This window comes from Melozone crissalis, unplaced genomic scaffold (genome assembly GCF_028551555.1).
Source record: "Melozone crissalis strain CALT ecotype California unplaced genomic scaffold, PUWL_Pcris_2 ptg000027l_1, whole genome shotgun sequence".
Lineage (NCBI taxonomy): Eukaryota > Metazoa > Chordata > Aves > Passeriformes > Passerellidae > Melozone > Melozone crissalis.
The window spans coordinates 31,062,485-31,080,355 of record NW_026535805.1 but is presented as its reverse complement, the minus strand read 5'-3'; the positions used below and the strand labels follow the sequence as shown (position 1 = coordinate 31,080,355).

The following is a 17,871-nucleotide window of genomic DNA, read 5'->3' as shown; positions in this document are numbered from 1 at the left end:
ACTGTGGATTGCTAATTGTGTATTTTCTGCCAAAATGTTTAACAGCCATACAATACCACAGTTACAGAGGTTGTTATCTGAAGAATTCACTTACACATTCCAGTGTATTATCTGCATTTTACATGCAAAGCATGCAAAAATTATTTTTCTTTGTCAGATTTAAGAAGTATGACTCACAAAAAGCACACACCTAAAATTAGTCTGGAAATAGGAAACTAACTAGATGGCTTTTCCTATCAGAGATATTCATTTCCATAGCACCTAATTCTGCCATCAAGCATCATTGTTGTCAATATATTATTTAAGGATTTTGTAATTTCAGGTGTCATTCCCTCTCTTGCTCTTATGTAATGCCTTTCTTCTGAGAAATGCAGATGTTTTTATACAAATAATAAGGTATACTACATCTACAAGTTAGGAACTTCTGCCTTTCACAGGTGGAACTGAAACAGAGATAATATGGCCCAGATTCACAAATTTTCTGAAGTCATCTTCTCTCAGAAAAGATTACAGTAATTCTAATTTACTTTGGAAAATTACTTCATCCTAAGTGAACTCTCCTGTAATTTGAAGCCATCTTATTGCAGTAATATCTAACACAAAAGAGAAACTGATTTTTTTGGTGGTTTTTTTTTTTCCTGAATCAGATTTTGGTTAAAGGTGTCATTACATCTCCAAACCAAGTGAATATTAATGCCATAAAGGTATCAGTCATGACTCCTAGCTGCGGGGAATCTCCATTTCACATTTACAAGAAATTAGTTCAACTCCTGCTGTGCTTAAAAACCACATTATATATTCTCCTACCTGAATGACCAACACAAAATGAGTTCTCTAAATACAAGTTTAAATGTAAGTTCACTAAATTATGAGAGATGCATCTACATCAAATAAGAAAAATCTGATTCCTCAGAGCACTGTTGTCAGCCTCAGCATAGTGCAGAATTGGTTTTGGCCCCAGCCAGAGGCAGGCTGTTCTCATCCTGCTGCAGCCCAGTTAAAGCAGAAGCTCATGTTTTATGAAGAAGCAAGATGGCAACAAAGCTCAGAACAGGTTTTTCTAATTGTGATTCAACAGAGGATAAATAAAATCAGTCCCAGGGCTCATGTGGGAACCTCCTCTGACAGAGGAAAACCTTCTTTTCTCATTAACTCACACATGGCAGCCCTGTTAAGTGGAGCAACATAGAGGACGGGCTCACATCAAAAGTTTTCATTGATAAATCACTTCTTTCCAGCCTCCACCACTGTAAAGATCATACAAGGGGTGACAGGACTCAGAATTTGTGGTCATAATGCTCCTTGCAGCACTGCTGCCTTTAGTACAGCATGGAAAAAGGTAATCTTAGCTGGAAAACCATGATGTGATCACACTCTGATCAGAGTCAGAAAAGTCAGAAGGATTGACTTTTTGCTTCTGTTTGTGTTTGGTTTTGCTTTGGGGAGAATGGGGGGGGGTATATGGGTATTTAAAAAAATTGTATTAATCTTCATAGTACTCTTCTGAATTAATAAATCCATTGCAAAATAAAGGCATTTTCATCAACCCACTTCAGCTGCTCCGCCAACAACAACAAAAAAATCTAAAATAGATTTTTATTTTTGGGCTGCTTTGTTATAACCAGCAGAATGGTGAATCTGCCCCCAACTGTTAGTAATTAAAAAAACATTTAAGGCTGCATATCCTCAAAGTATTAGAAATAATTATGTGACAGGACTGTTACAGAGAACGTTTGCTTAATATAGCTCAAAGAAATGAGATAAGAGTTACTAAGATGTACATATAAGGTTGCCTTTCAATGAAGGTACAGGTGTGAGAGAAGGGAATGAAGGAGAAGACCTTCATCTGCAAAAGACTAACAGCCCAGAAAATTTTCTTCAGATATCCTCTAGCAGAATCTGCAGCTTTTTACCTAATCTTTGAAACACATAGTCATGCAGATAAGGCAGCATTAAATGGATCACTGCTGCCTCTGGAAAGGAAGATAAGTTAGCCTTTGGTACTTAGATATTCACTTTCTGACAGCTGTTCTTCTTTCTCAAGAAATGTTTCTGCCAAGCAAAGATTACTTGGGATTGACAAATCTCTGCTTTGGAATAAACAAGATCTTTACTCTGATAGGATGTTGGAAACAGATGTTTAAGATCCACATAACACTTTAGTCTATCAGGCATAACATATAACTTGAGGGGGTCTCAGGAAAAAGGTCCCACAAACACCTACATGTGCCTGACAGTGTTTATGAATCCCTGCTATTTCAAAAAATACCAAGGGGAAGAAATCTTTCCCTCTCACACTGCAAGTCTAATGAGGAAAAGACAATTCTCCTTCCTACCCTGTGAGAGGGTGGAGACAAAGAGCACAAAGAGGAGAAACCATGGTGAGGTTGGTGTAGCTGCTAAAGTGGTCTGGAGAAATTCACACAAAAAAATGCTAGAGCCTAATGAAAGTACAAGGTGGTTTGATTTCTTAAAAAAAAAATGCATATCCCTTTGGGATAACTAACTGTTCTGCAATGCATGTGGCATATCAGGACTGCTAGCATTCCCACAATTATTATCAAAACTTCCTGCTGTATCAATCGGCTGGAGATAGGGGGAAAAGCTACATAGGGTCCCAAATTCCTCAGTGCACTTTGCTAACCTTCAGTGCTCACCCTGTTGCTCCAAATACAGCCTGTGCTTCCTCTGCACCCTAAAGTCTGGGTGCCCTCCTCCACCTTTACTGTCTCCTTATTCAAGCCAGGATCTTCACCAATGGGACAGTGGACTCAAGTGAACACTATGGAATACAAACATTTTAAGGCTTGTCTAAGTTTTAATATTTTGTTAAATACATGCCCAGAAGTGGAAGTCATCAAAAGTGGCTGTCACTAATTGCAGTGGTTGCCACACAAGAGTGACAACATGTTATCAGTAAATTCTGGTGCTGGATTATACTATTTTTGTTTCCCAGGACAAGTTCTTCAGTAAAATTATCCCAAACCAAGCACATAAGATACATGCAATTTTACACATGTATATAGACAAGCATTTGAAAATGACTAGCCGAAAATTGGCACAAAACTTTTTCAGATGTGATGCAATGTAACAGGCCCGTACAGGGTACAGGTATCCTTGAACCTAGGATCTGCTAAACTGACATTTAATTGCAAAGAGGTGCTGAACCTTTGTTAAAGTTTACTCTTACATACATACAAACCAAATGCAGTTTTCAGATATGCCAGTTCAGATTTTTTGTTTGTAACATTTGACACCAGCCAAGCTCTGCACAATTCTTTTACCTGGAGTAATGGATAGCTTGATGTCCTGCAATATTGAAATAGAAATCAGTTGTGTGTTTCATCTCATCAGTATGTCCAGAGACTTCAATCCAGTGTGCTATTGGGAGGCAGTAAACTCCATCTACTATGTTGCTCTGGTTGAAAACACAACTTCGATCATGATGGGGCCCACTACCTAGAACAGAAGAAAGGACAGTTGCAGACTGTGTGTCTGGATAATCTTAAAAAAAACCCAAAAACTGTAGGGAGACTTGAACTGAGCATTCAAGGCCAAAAGCGGTGTTTCCTGCTTCTTCAAACCGCATTATTAGCAACTGAAGTAGTGGCAACAGAAACACTGCCACAAAGCAAATATTCAGCATTAAAATAAAATTTTGTAGATTATTTTAAAAATATTTTTTAATTTATTGGCTATTTTAAAACCCCCACAATATTAAAAACTCCTAAATCACTTACAATGTAAGAATAATTAATTTCATTTAAGTTCTTTATTTGATGTCTCACAGTATGTGACCTCAGTGTTTTATATTCTTGCTCAGTGACCTCTCCCAAGGGTATCAATCTTGCTGTGTCTCAGACATGCCATGGCAGCCTGACCTTGGTTCAGGCTGACTTCTAAGAAAGTTGCCAAGATATGGGAAAGACCTCAGAGAAAGTTCAGAGGACAGTCATGCGTGCTCAGAAAGGTAAAACCACCAAAAAAGGTAGGACTGGTGACACAGGATTTGCTACCAGCTTAAGGATTCAAGAGGAAAAATATCAAGGTGGAAAGGCATCAAAGCCCAAAGAAGGTGGCAGCAATGTAGAAATAAGGCAGACTTGTTTAAAGGGGGAAAGATTTCCTCTTCCACTTCATTCACAGCTGCCTGGCCAGCAAAGACTCATCAGATTCCTGCTGCAGACCAGACACATTTGGATATCTAGCCAAGGAGTTCATTAAACCTTCTCTGCCTTTTATGTTTGTGGACCAATAGACACTCCCTTTGTTGTCTTCAAATGCATGTCTCGCTTTGAGAGTCTGTTCATACCCAGTAGAAGCTGCCCAAAGTGACCCACGGAGTGACAATTGCAATGGTGAATGACCCCAACTACCTTAAACGGCCTAATTTAAAGCAAGATTCTTTTTCTTATATTCCACCAGTATTTATTACCTCTTCTTCTTCTCCTACAGCAATAGTGTGAGCTTTAGTCAGAAAACATGTTTTTAATCCCAGTTGCTTACCAGAGTAAGCAACTTGAATTGAAATGGGCCACTTCATCAATCAAAAGGTTATCTAGCCTCCAAAAATACAGTACATGTACATTCTCCCCCCAGCACCATCTTTACATACTTATTGTAATACTAATTGCCATGTAGGAATAATTATCGTGCAGATCAGAAGTGACCTAGTCTATGGCTTCCTTAAGCCTGTTACACTTATACATTATTAATGATGTTAAAATATTTCTGAGAAAAATTATGCCCAAAGGAATATCTTCAATTTCCCATTGCACATAAATGCATGAGCAGTTTTCAATCACTAAAGTTAGGGAAATTTGCTAGAGCAAGAGCATTTTGGGAGATGTATTAATGCAATGATTAGAGAGTAAGAATAATATTTAAGAGAAAAGCTCAAACCATCTCCTTATTTCCAGACAACATGCAGGCCATTTTATCGTAATTGTGACATATTATTATTTACCAAAATGAAAAATAAAATATGAGGTGGAAAACTATTTTCTCTTTCACATTGCTGAGCAATTATGCATCACATAGTTTTTGATTATTTTGATTATAAATAAGGTAAGCAAGATCAGTAAAGTTTCAGAAGCTACAAATCTCACCACTATATTTTTATCTCACATGTCTGATTTTTTACATATTCTTAGCACTTTTAACCAATACAAGAAGACAACAGCACACATCAACAAATACAACAGTGTGACAAAATATATGGATGCTTATGACATTTAATTAATGACTCCATGCATGCAGCCACAAAGAGCCCACCTTGCCTTCCCCATTCTACTCTCCAACACCTGTTTGTAGCCATGCACATCACCGCGCCCACCTCCTGCCCTCTCGAGGCTGTGCCTGACCTGACCCCCACACACCCACGGGCCCATGTCCTGCCCCAGCCTCAGCCTGTCCCCAGGGAGGTGCCTGATGCTCGGGGCTGGGGCTGCCCTGGTGCCCCAGGCTGCCTGCTCCTGACTGCCAGTCCCATGGGGTGTCCCTGCAGTCACAGGGAGCTGCCAGCCCTCGCTGTGCCCTGTCAGTTTTGAACCATGGATCTCTGGCAGTTTTGCTACTGCCAGCCCTGTGTTTCCTGGTACACAGGTACCCACCGTGTGCTTCCTAATGCCCCATTTCCAACTGCTGCTGGTGAAGGTGCATGCACTTCTGCCACCTGCCAGTTTTACAGTTCATCATCCTTCTCCTTTTCCAGCTTTAATTCTTGTCCCTTTTTTGCCTTCCTTCCTTCTCCATGACCTTCCTCCTCTCTGCCTTTTTAAGTGCTGCAGCCTCCTTGCCTTGTAACCTTACCACCTTCACCATCATTAATTCCCCTAAATAGCCTGAAACCACATATGGATATGGGGCCAAGAGTAAGTTGCCATGAGATGTTTATTTTATTTGTTCCCTCAAACAGGTTTGGTCAAATCTCATTCTGAAACACTTTCTTCTGTAATAAATATTTATCACTGTTGATTTTTGTGCACCACTGAGCCTCAGCCTTCCCACTGTGGCCTACAGTCAGACCTGAATCTCAAAAGGTATGGTTCTAATTTGCCTTTAATAATCAGGTAAACAGTAGCAGCTTGCATTCATATCATATTTTAAGAGAATTGCCTACTTCTTTACTACTCCTTATGTTAGATACTGATCTATGAATTAAACAACTTTCCTACTGAAATAAGACATCTGTGCAACAGAATGTATATCAACATATTTTCAACATATATGTATATATTCACACATGATATAGCTTCATACAGGAAAGAAAGTGTGCTGCCATCTTCAATAAATACTAATTTAGGGAACAGTATGATCAAAGTGGACTGTCTTCAGAAGGACTTCTTAAAGGAATTATGGAAATCTGCAATTACCAAAAAAGATCAGGTTTCACTACCCAGGCAATATCCACAATTACACAAGTGCTTCTCATCAGAGTTTGCTTCACAATATGCATTTAACAAGGAAGTTTCAAAATGAGAAAAAATTATTTTCTCAGTCTACATCATGTTTCTGCTAGCACAATCTGTCTCAGGAAATCCACCATATTTTGGATGCCATAAGACAACAATGCAATTTTTATACTACTTCAACTTTTCTGTTTCTAGAGACAATAGTAAAGCCTAGAACATCAAATGTTCCATTCATCTTTGAAAAAAAGGAAAATAAACAGAAATGTCCTTTGAGAAAGGGCTCACACAACAGCGAACACATGATTTTACAGCTAAACCCATTTCTATATCAGTATTTTTCTTCATCTCATTTTTATTCATATTCCAAATGGAAAAACACAGGTTTAATTATTTATCATTGGGAAGCAAATACACAACCATCTGAAAATATGTAAAATTCAACCATAAAAAGAGATAAGTTAAATATTTGAATGGTACTGATCTTCCCATTAATTGATCATGTTGGCTCTCCTAATTAAAGATGAAAAGCATTTTGGAAGAGTTTATTAGAATATACAGGTGCTAGTTTAACTTCTAGAATAGCATTTTATTTCCTTTAATAAGGTTAATTTTTTTTTTTAATTTAAAATCCATCTTTGAGTCTTCACAGCAAAAGTGCTTCTCTGAAACAGAAAGATTAAAATAAATTTCTTGGTGTTAAATGATAAAGTTTTTCATTGCTTTTGCACTGGTTGATCTGTACTGCAGATGGTTTTGTGCAGAATCCACTGACATAGGGAACTGCCAGAGAGCAAAGCAACCAAGTAGCCCCACTTACAGTTCAAGCCTCACAGAGGGCTCTTTCAAAATCTGCAGGACTGCAGTTTATGGCTCCTTATTTAATCCATATGAAGGATGATCAAAGGAGCCTAAGAATTCTGTACAAATAACTAAACAAAAGAATAAAACCAAAGATCTCCATATAACTGATAAATTGCTCTGGTAAAAGGAGGAAACCAGAATGGAGCAAAGGAAAACTTTGGTTTTGATCCTCCTTGAGCAGGGAAGTTGGGCTAGATGACCCACAGTGGTCCCTTGCAACCTGATTAATTCTGTGATTTTGTGAAAACTAGAAGCAGATATAGGAAGTGATACAAGATGTGCAAAGATCTAGGACTGAAAAAGGTAAGCAGAGACTAGAAGAGGATGTTCTGAAATTCAATCTAATGAGGCACAACCATGAAACACAAAAGCCTGCAGTTACTATTTTATTACAGCTGTACTGCAGGCATGAAAGAAGTATAATTCAACAGTCTGCCAACAGCACAGACTCATCTTGACACAGAAAAGGACTGCACACAGATTGCACAGAGTGGAGAAATTACCAGCTTGATCTTAAAAGATAAACAAAATATGGGTCAATGAAATTTCTTATCACCATAAGGAGTGGTGAACAAAAGACACATCAATAAATGAAAAAAAAGAAATTTCCTCTCCCACTGTCTCTGCAGAGCTCTTTGCTGCAAATCTCTGCTCAGCCATTGCTCTCCCAGTTACCAGCTTGTTGCACACCTTGCTCCAAGTTTAATTTTTTTCTATTCTGTGTTATGTAAGGGAAGGTGTGCAGGAACTACAGGGCACAACTGCAGCCATAAAGGTGCTGGGTATCTCATCCCTGCCTTAGCCTGACCCTAAAACACAGATAGGCAACTTCCAAACCTCCAAACCCCAGTAAGGTGAGGGTGTTTCTCAGTTCACTGCTATCTCTTTATAAACCACAGGGCTACTTAGATAACCTTAGAGAAACACATTAACTAACTAACTAACCAACCCAAACCACAAGCAGCCAGGCAATTTTGAGATCACCTACTCACAAATCAGTCAGAGGACAGACTAACTCCAATAATCTTTGTCATAAGTTTTGCATGAACTAGCACACTTTGAGTGTCAATTCAAAATTTTAGCTATGTTGAAATATTTTAAGTAATTCCATTTGTATCAAATGAGGTCCTTTAACAAGGTAAATGAGTATCTTAAGCTCATGCTTAGAAATTCCCCTGGAAGAATTCAATATTATAAGCACTCTGGGGGCACATAAACAGGGAAGAGTCAAGGAATAAAAGACTTTTATAAAAAAAAAATAGTAGTAGAAGAGAAAATAAAGAAAATATTTTTAAAAATTCTCAAAAATAAAGCATTTAAAAGAGTAAGTTTTTGCTAGCTTCTTTACCTTTTATACCAAAATTACAATGAAGAAAAGTCTCAAGTTCTACTTTGGATACAATTTTCAGTTATCTGAATGTGCTACTGCACAGTCTGGTTATCACACATCACTCAAACTGAACTTCCTTCAGTACATTCACAATATTCAAATTTACTTACTCTTCACACCAGATTCTGTCACAAAAGTCTCCCTGCTGCCTGTGAACAAAATTCAATCTCTGCTGTTTTGAAATAGGATCTGTCTCAATCTTGCCAAGACTGAATTGCTATTGATTGTTAAAAACCAGAGGTGGGGGCGGGTTCCCCTCATTGAAACTGAGCGAGGTCAAGTTTTCGAGAGTTGCCGTCTGCCACAGGCTCTGGAGTCCCACCTTCCTCAAGTCTCAGCAAAGCCCTCAGCAGCAGCCCTTTGTATTAACACCTCTGACAAATACCTCCAATTCTGTATGCCATGTATGAAACCTTACCCTTATGCCTAAGAAAAGCATACTTTGATTTTTAATGCTATTTTTCTTCTGCTGTCAGCAAACCATCTTCCCCTTAGATTCTGTAAGTGGTAGATGAATTTATTGTATTACTTAAACACCTAGTATTAATGTAACACAAAATTGTTAATTTGCCACACCTAGTTAAGTAACTCCTTCTTAACTGGTCTGATTTTCAGAAATGTTTCCTTGCATTTGCAAGCCAAGAAGAGATACCCAAAAAGAAGAAAACCATGTGCATCATACACCACGTTTATATTCTACCAGACTTAATGCAGACTTTTCAACTTCCTTTTTAGTAGAGCTGCTACATAAAACCATGGAAACAAGTTCTAATTCTATTAAAATCCAGGCTGAATTTAAGACTTTTTAGTCTATTTATATATCCTAAGAAAATTATTTGATGGAATTACATTTTGAAATTATGCCTGAATTAAAACTAAATGGTTTACAAGAAAGCCATTCTCAACACTTAATGCTGCTCATCACCAAGGTTTTTTCTTTCTTTTTCTTTTTTTCATCAGATATAAGAAAATCAGAATTTTCAAAGGCAACTTTCAAAAACATGTTTTATTTCTCTCTGTAGTTCGTCCCAAGCCCAGGTGTTTTTCAGTGGGAACTTTATCGTACTAAGAGATTTTAACCAATGCCTGACTCAATAATGAAATCAGAGAAAAGCAACTAAAAGCAAACCTTCCTCATGTATAAGACAGTTTCTTTTCTGACAGATGGTAGAAATAGCACTACAGGAAATACAGATGAGAGAATAATGGCTGTTAGCAACAAAATGTATAATCTAATACCATCTTCCCATTTGCTTTGACACTGTTTACTGTACTGTCTACTACTGATTGCTACTTTCTGTCATACCAGAAGCATAGGCAGGAAATGAGCTGCATCAAAATAGCAACCACAGCAATACTTTAAACAAAGTATCATCCCAGTTACTTATCACTTCTCAGTGTTTCTTGCCATTCAAAATAAATTGCTGAGCCCTACTGCATGCTACCACCCCTTGGAAGTGAGGGACAGGAAAAATGGTAAATACAGGATTTTCATAAACAATGCATTTATTGTAAATTTGCTATTGTAACCACAAAGGCTTTAATTAGACTCTCACAGAAATCATAACTGGACCCTGATTATCTATGTGGGTAGGAAAATATATATGCCTGCCAAAGCCAGAGAATATGTATTTGCAAGTAGATGTATTTATTTTTATTCTTGTAATTTTGCAGTTTCACATAGGCCACTCTACGTTGTTTTACTGATGTCTGGTTGTCTGCTCAGTATAAGCTGGTTAATGCTGATAAGCAGACAGAAAGTAATGAGAATCTTGATGCCATTTAATTATACAAAAATGCATGCTATGTATAAGTCTTGAGGGGGTTGAAAAACAAAACACAAGGAGCTACTGCACTTTGTAACCAAGGTTTTCCTCCATTCCTTAAGGAAGTACTGGGTTGAAGAATTCAAAGTTATCCACTTGTGAAGTTTTGTCACATCTGAAAGGTGTTAAGGTGTCTAGCACTGCCCAGAAACCAACAGCCTTGCTGGAATAAAATGCCAATGACGCACAATTATTCAACTATCACACAGCTTGTGCTTTATGTCCATTTCTAGTCACCACCTACTTCAGAACTGGGATTGGGAAAACAAGTAAAATTTGGGATTATTTTCAAAAGCAGAACAGATTACACTAAATACTAATGAAACATGCAAGTAGCTGCAAGATGCCAGGCAGCCGCTGGCTATACAAAGGGAATGTGGCACCACCCAGTGGGAAGAGCACCACATGAAACATCTGCACTAAAAGAGCCATGAAGAAATGTAACTCTTCAGGGTTCACTGGGTTTTTGTGTTGGACTTCTTTTTGTTTGTTTTTAATAATGGAACTGCTTTTGAAGAAAAAAAAAAAAAAGGAAAAGAAACCATGGATCTGTTCCAGAAACATTGTATCCAACTGTACTTCCTAGAATGGCCTCAAAAGAATTTTTATTTTGCATATCTGGCTAAGGCTTAGCCCCAAGCATTTTTCATTCTGTTACAATCTCTCCATTACAAATGGCAACTAGATCTTACCTTCTCATACAGCCTTAGAAGAATCCCCTCCTTTTAATTAAGAAGTTACACCTTTTTTATTCAAAGAGCTGAGGCCAAAAGTCAGATTGCTTTAAGTTTCAACACACTTTAAAAATGAAATTTTAATGTGTTTAACTATCACCAATGTTTTCAATCAATCGGGTGTTCAACCCTTGAAACATATTATTAGAATTTACTTCTGATATTTTCACTGATTGTATTACAATGATGTGAAAACCTTTATTACTCCACAAATTTACTGATCTTTTGGTTTATTACAAACAGGATCACAGGAGCGAGAACTGAAAATGTTGTAAGGCCAACATACCACAGGCTGAACAATGTAATTTTTTCCAAAATGCACTGTATTGTATCATTTGTTTGTTTTGCAAACAAGACACCTCCTCTTCTCTCCTTCTCCCTCCTTCTCCCAAAACTAGAGATGGGGGGTTTTTTGGAAGGATTAAGGCTCTGCTCACCTGCACAAGTTGCTAGAATATAGGCTGACCCTGCTTTGGAGCTTTCACTGGTCATACTGTATCTGGAAGCTTCAAGCAAGCTCCATCTACACCAAATTAAGAGCTACACAAAAATCACAGAATAGCAGAATAGGTTGGGTTGAAGTAGCCTTCAAGAGCATCAGTTCCAAGCTTTCCACTTCTTCCCCAGGCAGAGACAAGTTTCAGTAGACCAGGTTGCTCAAGGCCCCATCCAACCTGGCCTCCAACCCCTCAAGGAAGGGGCATCCACAGCTTCTGTGGGCAACAAAGGATCAATACTACAGTACAAGCTTGTGTAGGTACTACAAGCTTACGTAGGTTTTGTATAAAATTTATTTTTCCCCTTCCCAAAAATACAATGTATCAGTTGATTGTATTCCATCATCTCCAAATACAGTTTGGAGCATACCTCTAGTAAATACCTCCAGTAAATTCCCTGTCCTTTTATGCAGCATGTTTCTTGATTAGCACCTCCAGTTTATTTAGATGAAAGTAAGGGGATAAAGGTGCACATGAGTGTTTCATCATAAACTCATAAAAACAAACTCAAGCGTAAGTTTCATCTTGTATTTATTTAGTTTTGACAGTATGCACAAATACTTTTAGTTTCCAAGCTGAGAGATGTGAAGTCCAGTTCTGAAGAATCAACATCAAAAACAAAGTACACAGACAGACACAAGTGCAGCTGGGAGTAAAAAAGGTACATACATGAAATTATTCCCAGATTCTAAAGCTCAGCACAACCAACCTGTTTCCACAGAAACCACGGCATATCACAAACCCTCCTGGACAGCAGGCTTCAGCTTTCACAGTAGGTGAGCAGGTACCAACCCTGAAGAAACCCCACACAGCTCATGTGACCTGAGCCAGAAACACTCAATGGCTTTAAATGACAGGCCCTGGGTGCAGACCAGCAACATCTCCCTGGGACAGCAGGGCCAAGTCTCTGATCCTTCAGGAGCACAGGGGAGCCTCATCTCCCACTTCATCCTCCTAGGGAGGGGAATTGTTCCCTCAAGGCACACGCAACAACCCAGCGAATCCTGCACAGGCCGAGCCTTGCCTGAAAGCTTCCTACAAAATGCCACAGAGCGCTGGTCTGTGACTTTGACTCCTCTAGCCCACAGAAAATAACTACCCCCACTTTTATCTTTCAGTCTTCTACTGTATTGGAATGGCTGCAATTTGTACTCAAAATACATGATACAGTAGGTATCAAAGTATCATAAAAACAATATGCACTGCCAGTGGAATTCTCACACACATACATGTCTTAAGAAAAAAGCTGAAGTAATTTTCTTAAATACAGCACATGATTTCAACACCCCATATATGTAAACATCTGACATCCATAACTAGACTGATATCCATGGACTACAGTTTCTCTGGTTACAGATGGATGCCTCAACTCATAAACTTAGAGCATGTATCATTCTGCACTTTCCTCTATCCCTCATAAATATCTCTTCAAAACTGCAGATGTTCTGCAAGTGCTAAGTGTTTCCCAAAGCACATTTTAATTCTAAACATGCAGAATACTAAAGAGACAACGCACAGCATTTGTTTAGCACAAAAAACCCCTGTTCTTTTCTTTGAGAAGGGATTTGTCTTTTCAAGTTGTGATTTTTATAATAATAAACAGATGACAGCCAAACTGTCATTGATCAACAGTTATAAAAAACAACAAAAAAAAAAAAACCAAAAACCATTAAAACAAATTAGATTAAAAAGAACTGCAAGATTGCTTAGTTATTGAACAAGAAAACATTCTTAGGCTCTCTTCATGTAATACATGATGAACAATAAATTTAAATTTTAAGCAAATTTGTGCTTTCCTGTAAATATCAACTGAGGAAAAATTTGTTAATATGAACGACTAATTAAAAAACTCTTCTGCATTTAGATGATATGCCCACTTCCTTTCTATCATTCCTGCTAAGCTGAAACTGAACTCAAACTCCTGAGCATTCACAATGACAAGAACAAAATGCCAGCCAGGTTAATCCTAAAACTGCAAATCTGCCAAAACACAGTATGTTTACTACTCTGACTACATTTCCTAAACGTGCTCCCTGAAACAGACAATAAATTGAGCTACCACTACTTCCAAACCAAAGAATAACCATCAACCTTACAAGTGCTGATTCTCTGTAGTTATTCTCCATTATTTCTATAAAATTCTAATAATTTCTAATTCTACTATTATTTCTATAATTGCAGGGTGGTGACTGCTTTATATACCAGTATCACTGTCATATTATGTACAACTTGGCACCTTCAAAGAGACCCAATTCTGCTTCCTTGGACAGATGTAAAGATTTTTATTCCATAAATTCACTTTTCCTGCAATTCTGGAAAAGAAAAACATGGTTAAAACAGGCAGAATATACTATTTGTGTTAGCTGCTAAACAAAACACCACTGTATGATGTACATAGTCCTTCATGATGTAAACTTCTGTGAAGGCAGCATTAACACAAAATCTTTTATTAGCACAAAGAAGAACAAACAAATGCAACAGTTATGACAACATGCATGTTTTAGTCTACATGACAGAAAGGGAGTTCAGAAGTGTGGTATGTATTCTTTAAACGGGTGAAGAGCAACTGGTCTACAACGTGTTATTTTGGTACATGGATTTTTATGCTATGAGTTAAAAATGCCCTCACAAATTACCAAGCAAGCTGTCTTCCTTTCACTAGGTCAGATCATTCCTCAGGAGGTATATTTAGAGTTTTATTTGACTCAGCAGACGATTGTCTGAGTGTTCTCTTGTATTTAAGATACTTCAATGTACTAGAACAGCACATGGAAACTGACTAGTTATTCCACATTTGAAATCACACGGCAGGAGGAAAACACGCTGGAAGTACTACTGAAGCAGCAAGAAGACTGGGAAAGTTGTAATTGAACTTCTCCCTGTGTTTTTCTTTAAGAAATCACAATAGTAAAATTTACCAGCCTGAAAATGCCATCATGACATTTCACCCTAGCGAAATAAAATAACAACCCACACCATAGTGGATAGTACGAGATGCTAAATTCTAATTCTTTACTTCTGGGGAAAGGAAAAAAAAATACCAAACCAAAACATCATGACAATGGATGCCTAAAGTAAGGGGGGGGGGGGGGGGGGGATGAAACTCTTTGAAATAACTTTTACCAACCTAGAAAGGCAGCCTCCTTCTGCATTCACCCGCCTCCATCACACGGTTAAAAACCATTTTTGTTTGCGAGAACCCGCGTCACGGCAGCCTGGGCGGCTCCACCTGCAAGCACAGCCCCGGCCACCGCCGTGCCGGGGCACCGGCAGCTCGGGCTCAGGCCCGGCCCGGCCGGGACAGCCCCGGCGGCGCCAGGGGCGGGAGCAGCCGGAGCCGGAGCCGGAGCCGGAGCCAGAGCCAGAGCCAGAGCCCGCCCTCGGAGAGCTTCGCACCGCCCCTCCGGGCAGGGCCGGCGCGTCCTTGCGGCCGGGCATGCGAGGGACGGCGCGGGGTTCCCTCCGTTACCTTCCCAGAGGAAGTGGCCGCCCTCCCGCCGCAGGAACTTGTACCAGAAGGGGCTGGCGGCGTCCTCGTCCGGCAGCGCCACCTCGGCCAGCCACAGCGCGGGCTCCTGGGCGGGCAGCGGGGCGCTCGGCCGCGCCCGCCTCATGGGCACGGCGCGCCGCGGGTCCCACTCGCCCAGCTCCGGCCGCGACCCGGCCAGCAGCAGCTCCGCGCCGCCCTCCGTCACCCGGGCGGGCAGCACCACGCCGAAGCGGAACAGCATTTTACTGCCGCACAAAGAACTGGGTGTAACGAGGAGCTCTGCTATCGCTGCGGCACGGCCGGCACCAGAGCCGCCGCTGGGAGGCCGCCCGGGCCCGCCCTTCCGCCGGGGCTGGGGGCCGGGCACCGGCCCTGCTCCGGACACCACCCCTGGCACTGGCCCTGCCCCGGGCACTGCCCCGGACACCGGCCCTGCCCCTGGCACTGCCCCTGCCCCGGGCACTGCCCCGGACACCTGCCCTGCCCCTGGCACTACCCCTGGCACTGCCCCTGCCCCGGGCACTGCCCCGGACACCGGCCCTGCCCCTGGCACTGCCCCTGCCCCGGACACCGGCCCTGCCCCTTGCGGGGCCCGAGCAGCGGCTCCGTCGGTCGCGGTTGTTCCCAGCGCTCGGCTGCCGCCCGCACGTAGCCGAGGGAGCTTCCCCTCCGAAAGCAGCGGCTGGGAGTTCAAACAGCACCGACCCTCGATCGCCTCCTAAAGCGGGGAGGGAAAATCCTCTCCGCTGCTAAACGCCGGCTCTGCTGGTTGCCAAAGGCTACGCGTCACGTATGGTGACTCTAGCAAGGATTATTGCTGCGTTAAAGGAAGCCGCTGCAATTACTCCCAAGAGCCCAGGCTTAATTTAGCGCAGCAAAAACATCATTGAAAATTGCCATACTTGCCGCTACAAACAAGGACTGGCTGCAAATAAAGCTTTAGTGTTCATGATGTTTATGTCTTCCCCGCTGACAGCCAGCCAGTCGTGGTGAGAAAAGAAATGTGAAATGCTGAGGGAGGTTAGAAAGCTTTTAAAAGAAATCTGGGGTTCTCTGAACGCGTTCTGTTTACAGCCAGAAGGGGAAAATTTGGCAACTCCTACGTGTAGCAATACTCAGGACTTAAAAAGACTGAGGAAGAGGATGCAATCCAACCATTTAATGGGCAGTCCCTGCTTGAATACACCCATTTCAGAAGCTTTTAAGGGCAGAAACAGAGTGGTAACTTTATTTAGGTCAAGTTCTGGGAACAGGATGAAGGCCTTTCAATGAGTCAAAAGAAATCCTGCCTCAATCCTGCCTGCTTGTTTCCTTTATTCAGGGGTGATGACACTGAAGTGGATGTGCTGCCAAATTTATTTTTCAGAGTCCTTTAGCCAATTTTCACTGATACTCACTGAGTTTGGGTGATATTCTACCAGAATATCTTTTCCAGACATAACCAAAGCAAATTAAATTCTTGCTGTCCTTCGTTTCTGCTGGCTTTACTGTAGCACTGCTGCTTTTGTGGAATAGTGCAGTACATTTTAATTCTTTTTCTCAACCTTACAGTCAAGCTACCCATACCCTGTCTCATAATTGTCTTTCAAATATCTATCTCTTTACCATACGCCTTGATTTTAACATTACGGACATGACAGAATGTAACAACTTGGGACTTTTATTCTAAGCTCAAGCATGACAGGAGTCCTCAAACCACCCCAGCATATTGTGTCTGCATAAAACCATATGCTTCTGCTCATTCCAGTCACAGTCTCAGCTTAAAAACTGCAGGATCCAATAGGACATCTGATTGACAGTTTAGTTCCTGGCTGTTGTCTAAGCCCAAGTGTAAAGGGACCAGCAACATCCATCTTTGGACAAATCTGAACTGCTTTATGCCTTTAAATATTGAGTCCTCATCTTAGACCCGTAAGCCTTGTGGAACAATAAAAAATTGTTCTGTAGACTCTGATGTGCCAAGTAGTATCTTTAAAAATAATTCAGTCCATTTCTTCTCCAGGATCTGCCTTAATCCATTTTGTGCCACTCAATATTGTGTGTTAGATTAAGGTTAAAGATGATAGAAAGTGGCCAGCTTGATTTCCTTTGGTTTCCTCAAAAGCCCTAGTGCAGATTAGGGTACGGTTGAGAGATCAACACAAAGGGCTGAAAACCTGGATCTACTGATGGATCCTGCAAGACTAAGATAAAAACAGAAATGCAGACTGGTTTAGGATGTCCCATGGCTGGGTATAGTGGGAACAGAAGAGCAGTTTATATCGGTGAAATTGCAGGCTGAATGGGGGCTGTGGACTGGACAAAATTTATTGGCATTAGATCTGAGACTGAGGAGCTAAAGGTACTGTAAGGGGGTTTTTTTTAAGGTAAATAAACAAAGGCAAATATATGGTTTTTTCTCCCTGTTAGATTTGCATAGTCTATGATTTGTCATCTTCTAAATTGGAATTTCAGCTGGAGTAAAGGCAGGGAAGGTGGGGAGGAGTTCCATTTACTGTTAGTGTTTGGGATTGAAGGAGTTGATGAAGTACTTCCACAGCTGAGCCATTGCCATAACCCTAAATTTAGTTTTAAGTGTCACCCTAAGCCTCTTAAGGAATTAACAATAGTTTCCTTTGCCAAAATGACCTGTTATTCTAGTCCTGCCTGGCCAGTGCTCT

At 40.6% G+C, this 17,871-nt stretch overlaps 1 protein-coding gene across 3 annotated transcripts in view; it reads right to left on the bottom strand.

Annotated features, from left to right (window-relative positions):
* The window catches only part of EPM2A (EPM2A glucan phosphatase, laforin), a 35,889-nt gene extending 20,437 nt beyond the window's left edge, over positions 1 to 15,452 (bottom strand). Inside the window, exons 1-2 of one of the 3 annotated variants that reach the window (XM_054280336.1) lie at positions 15,191 to 15,452; positions 3,285 to 3,459 (exon numbers count right to left, since the gene is read on the bottom strand). In XM_054280336.1, coding sequence (XP_054136311.1) covers positions 3,285 to 3,459; positions 15,191 to 15,452 — 437 coding nt within the window. Of the gene's footprint in view, positions 1 to 3,284; positions 3,460 to 14,848; positions 14,963 to 15,190 lie in introns of those variants that run through there. The other 2 variants (XM_054280337.1, XM_054280338.1) reach the window with 2 other exon arrangements.
* Between the last annotated feature and the right edge of the window lie 2,419 nt (positions 15,453 to 17,871).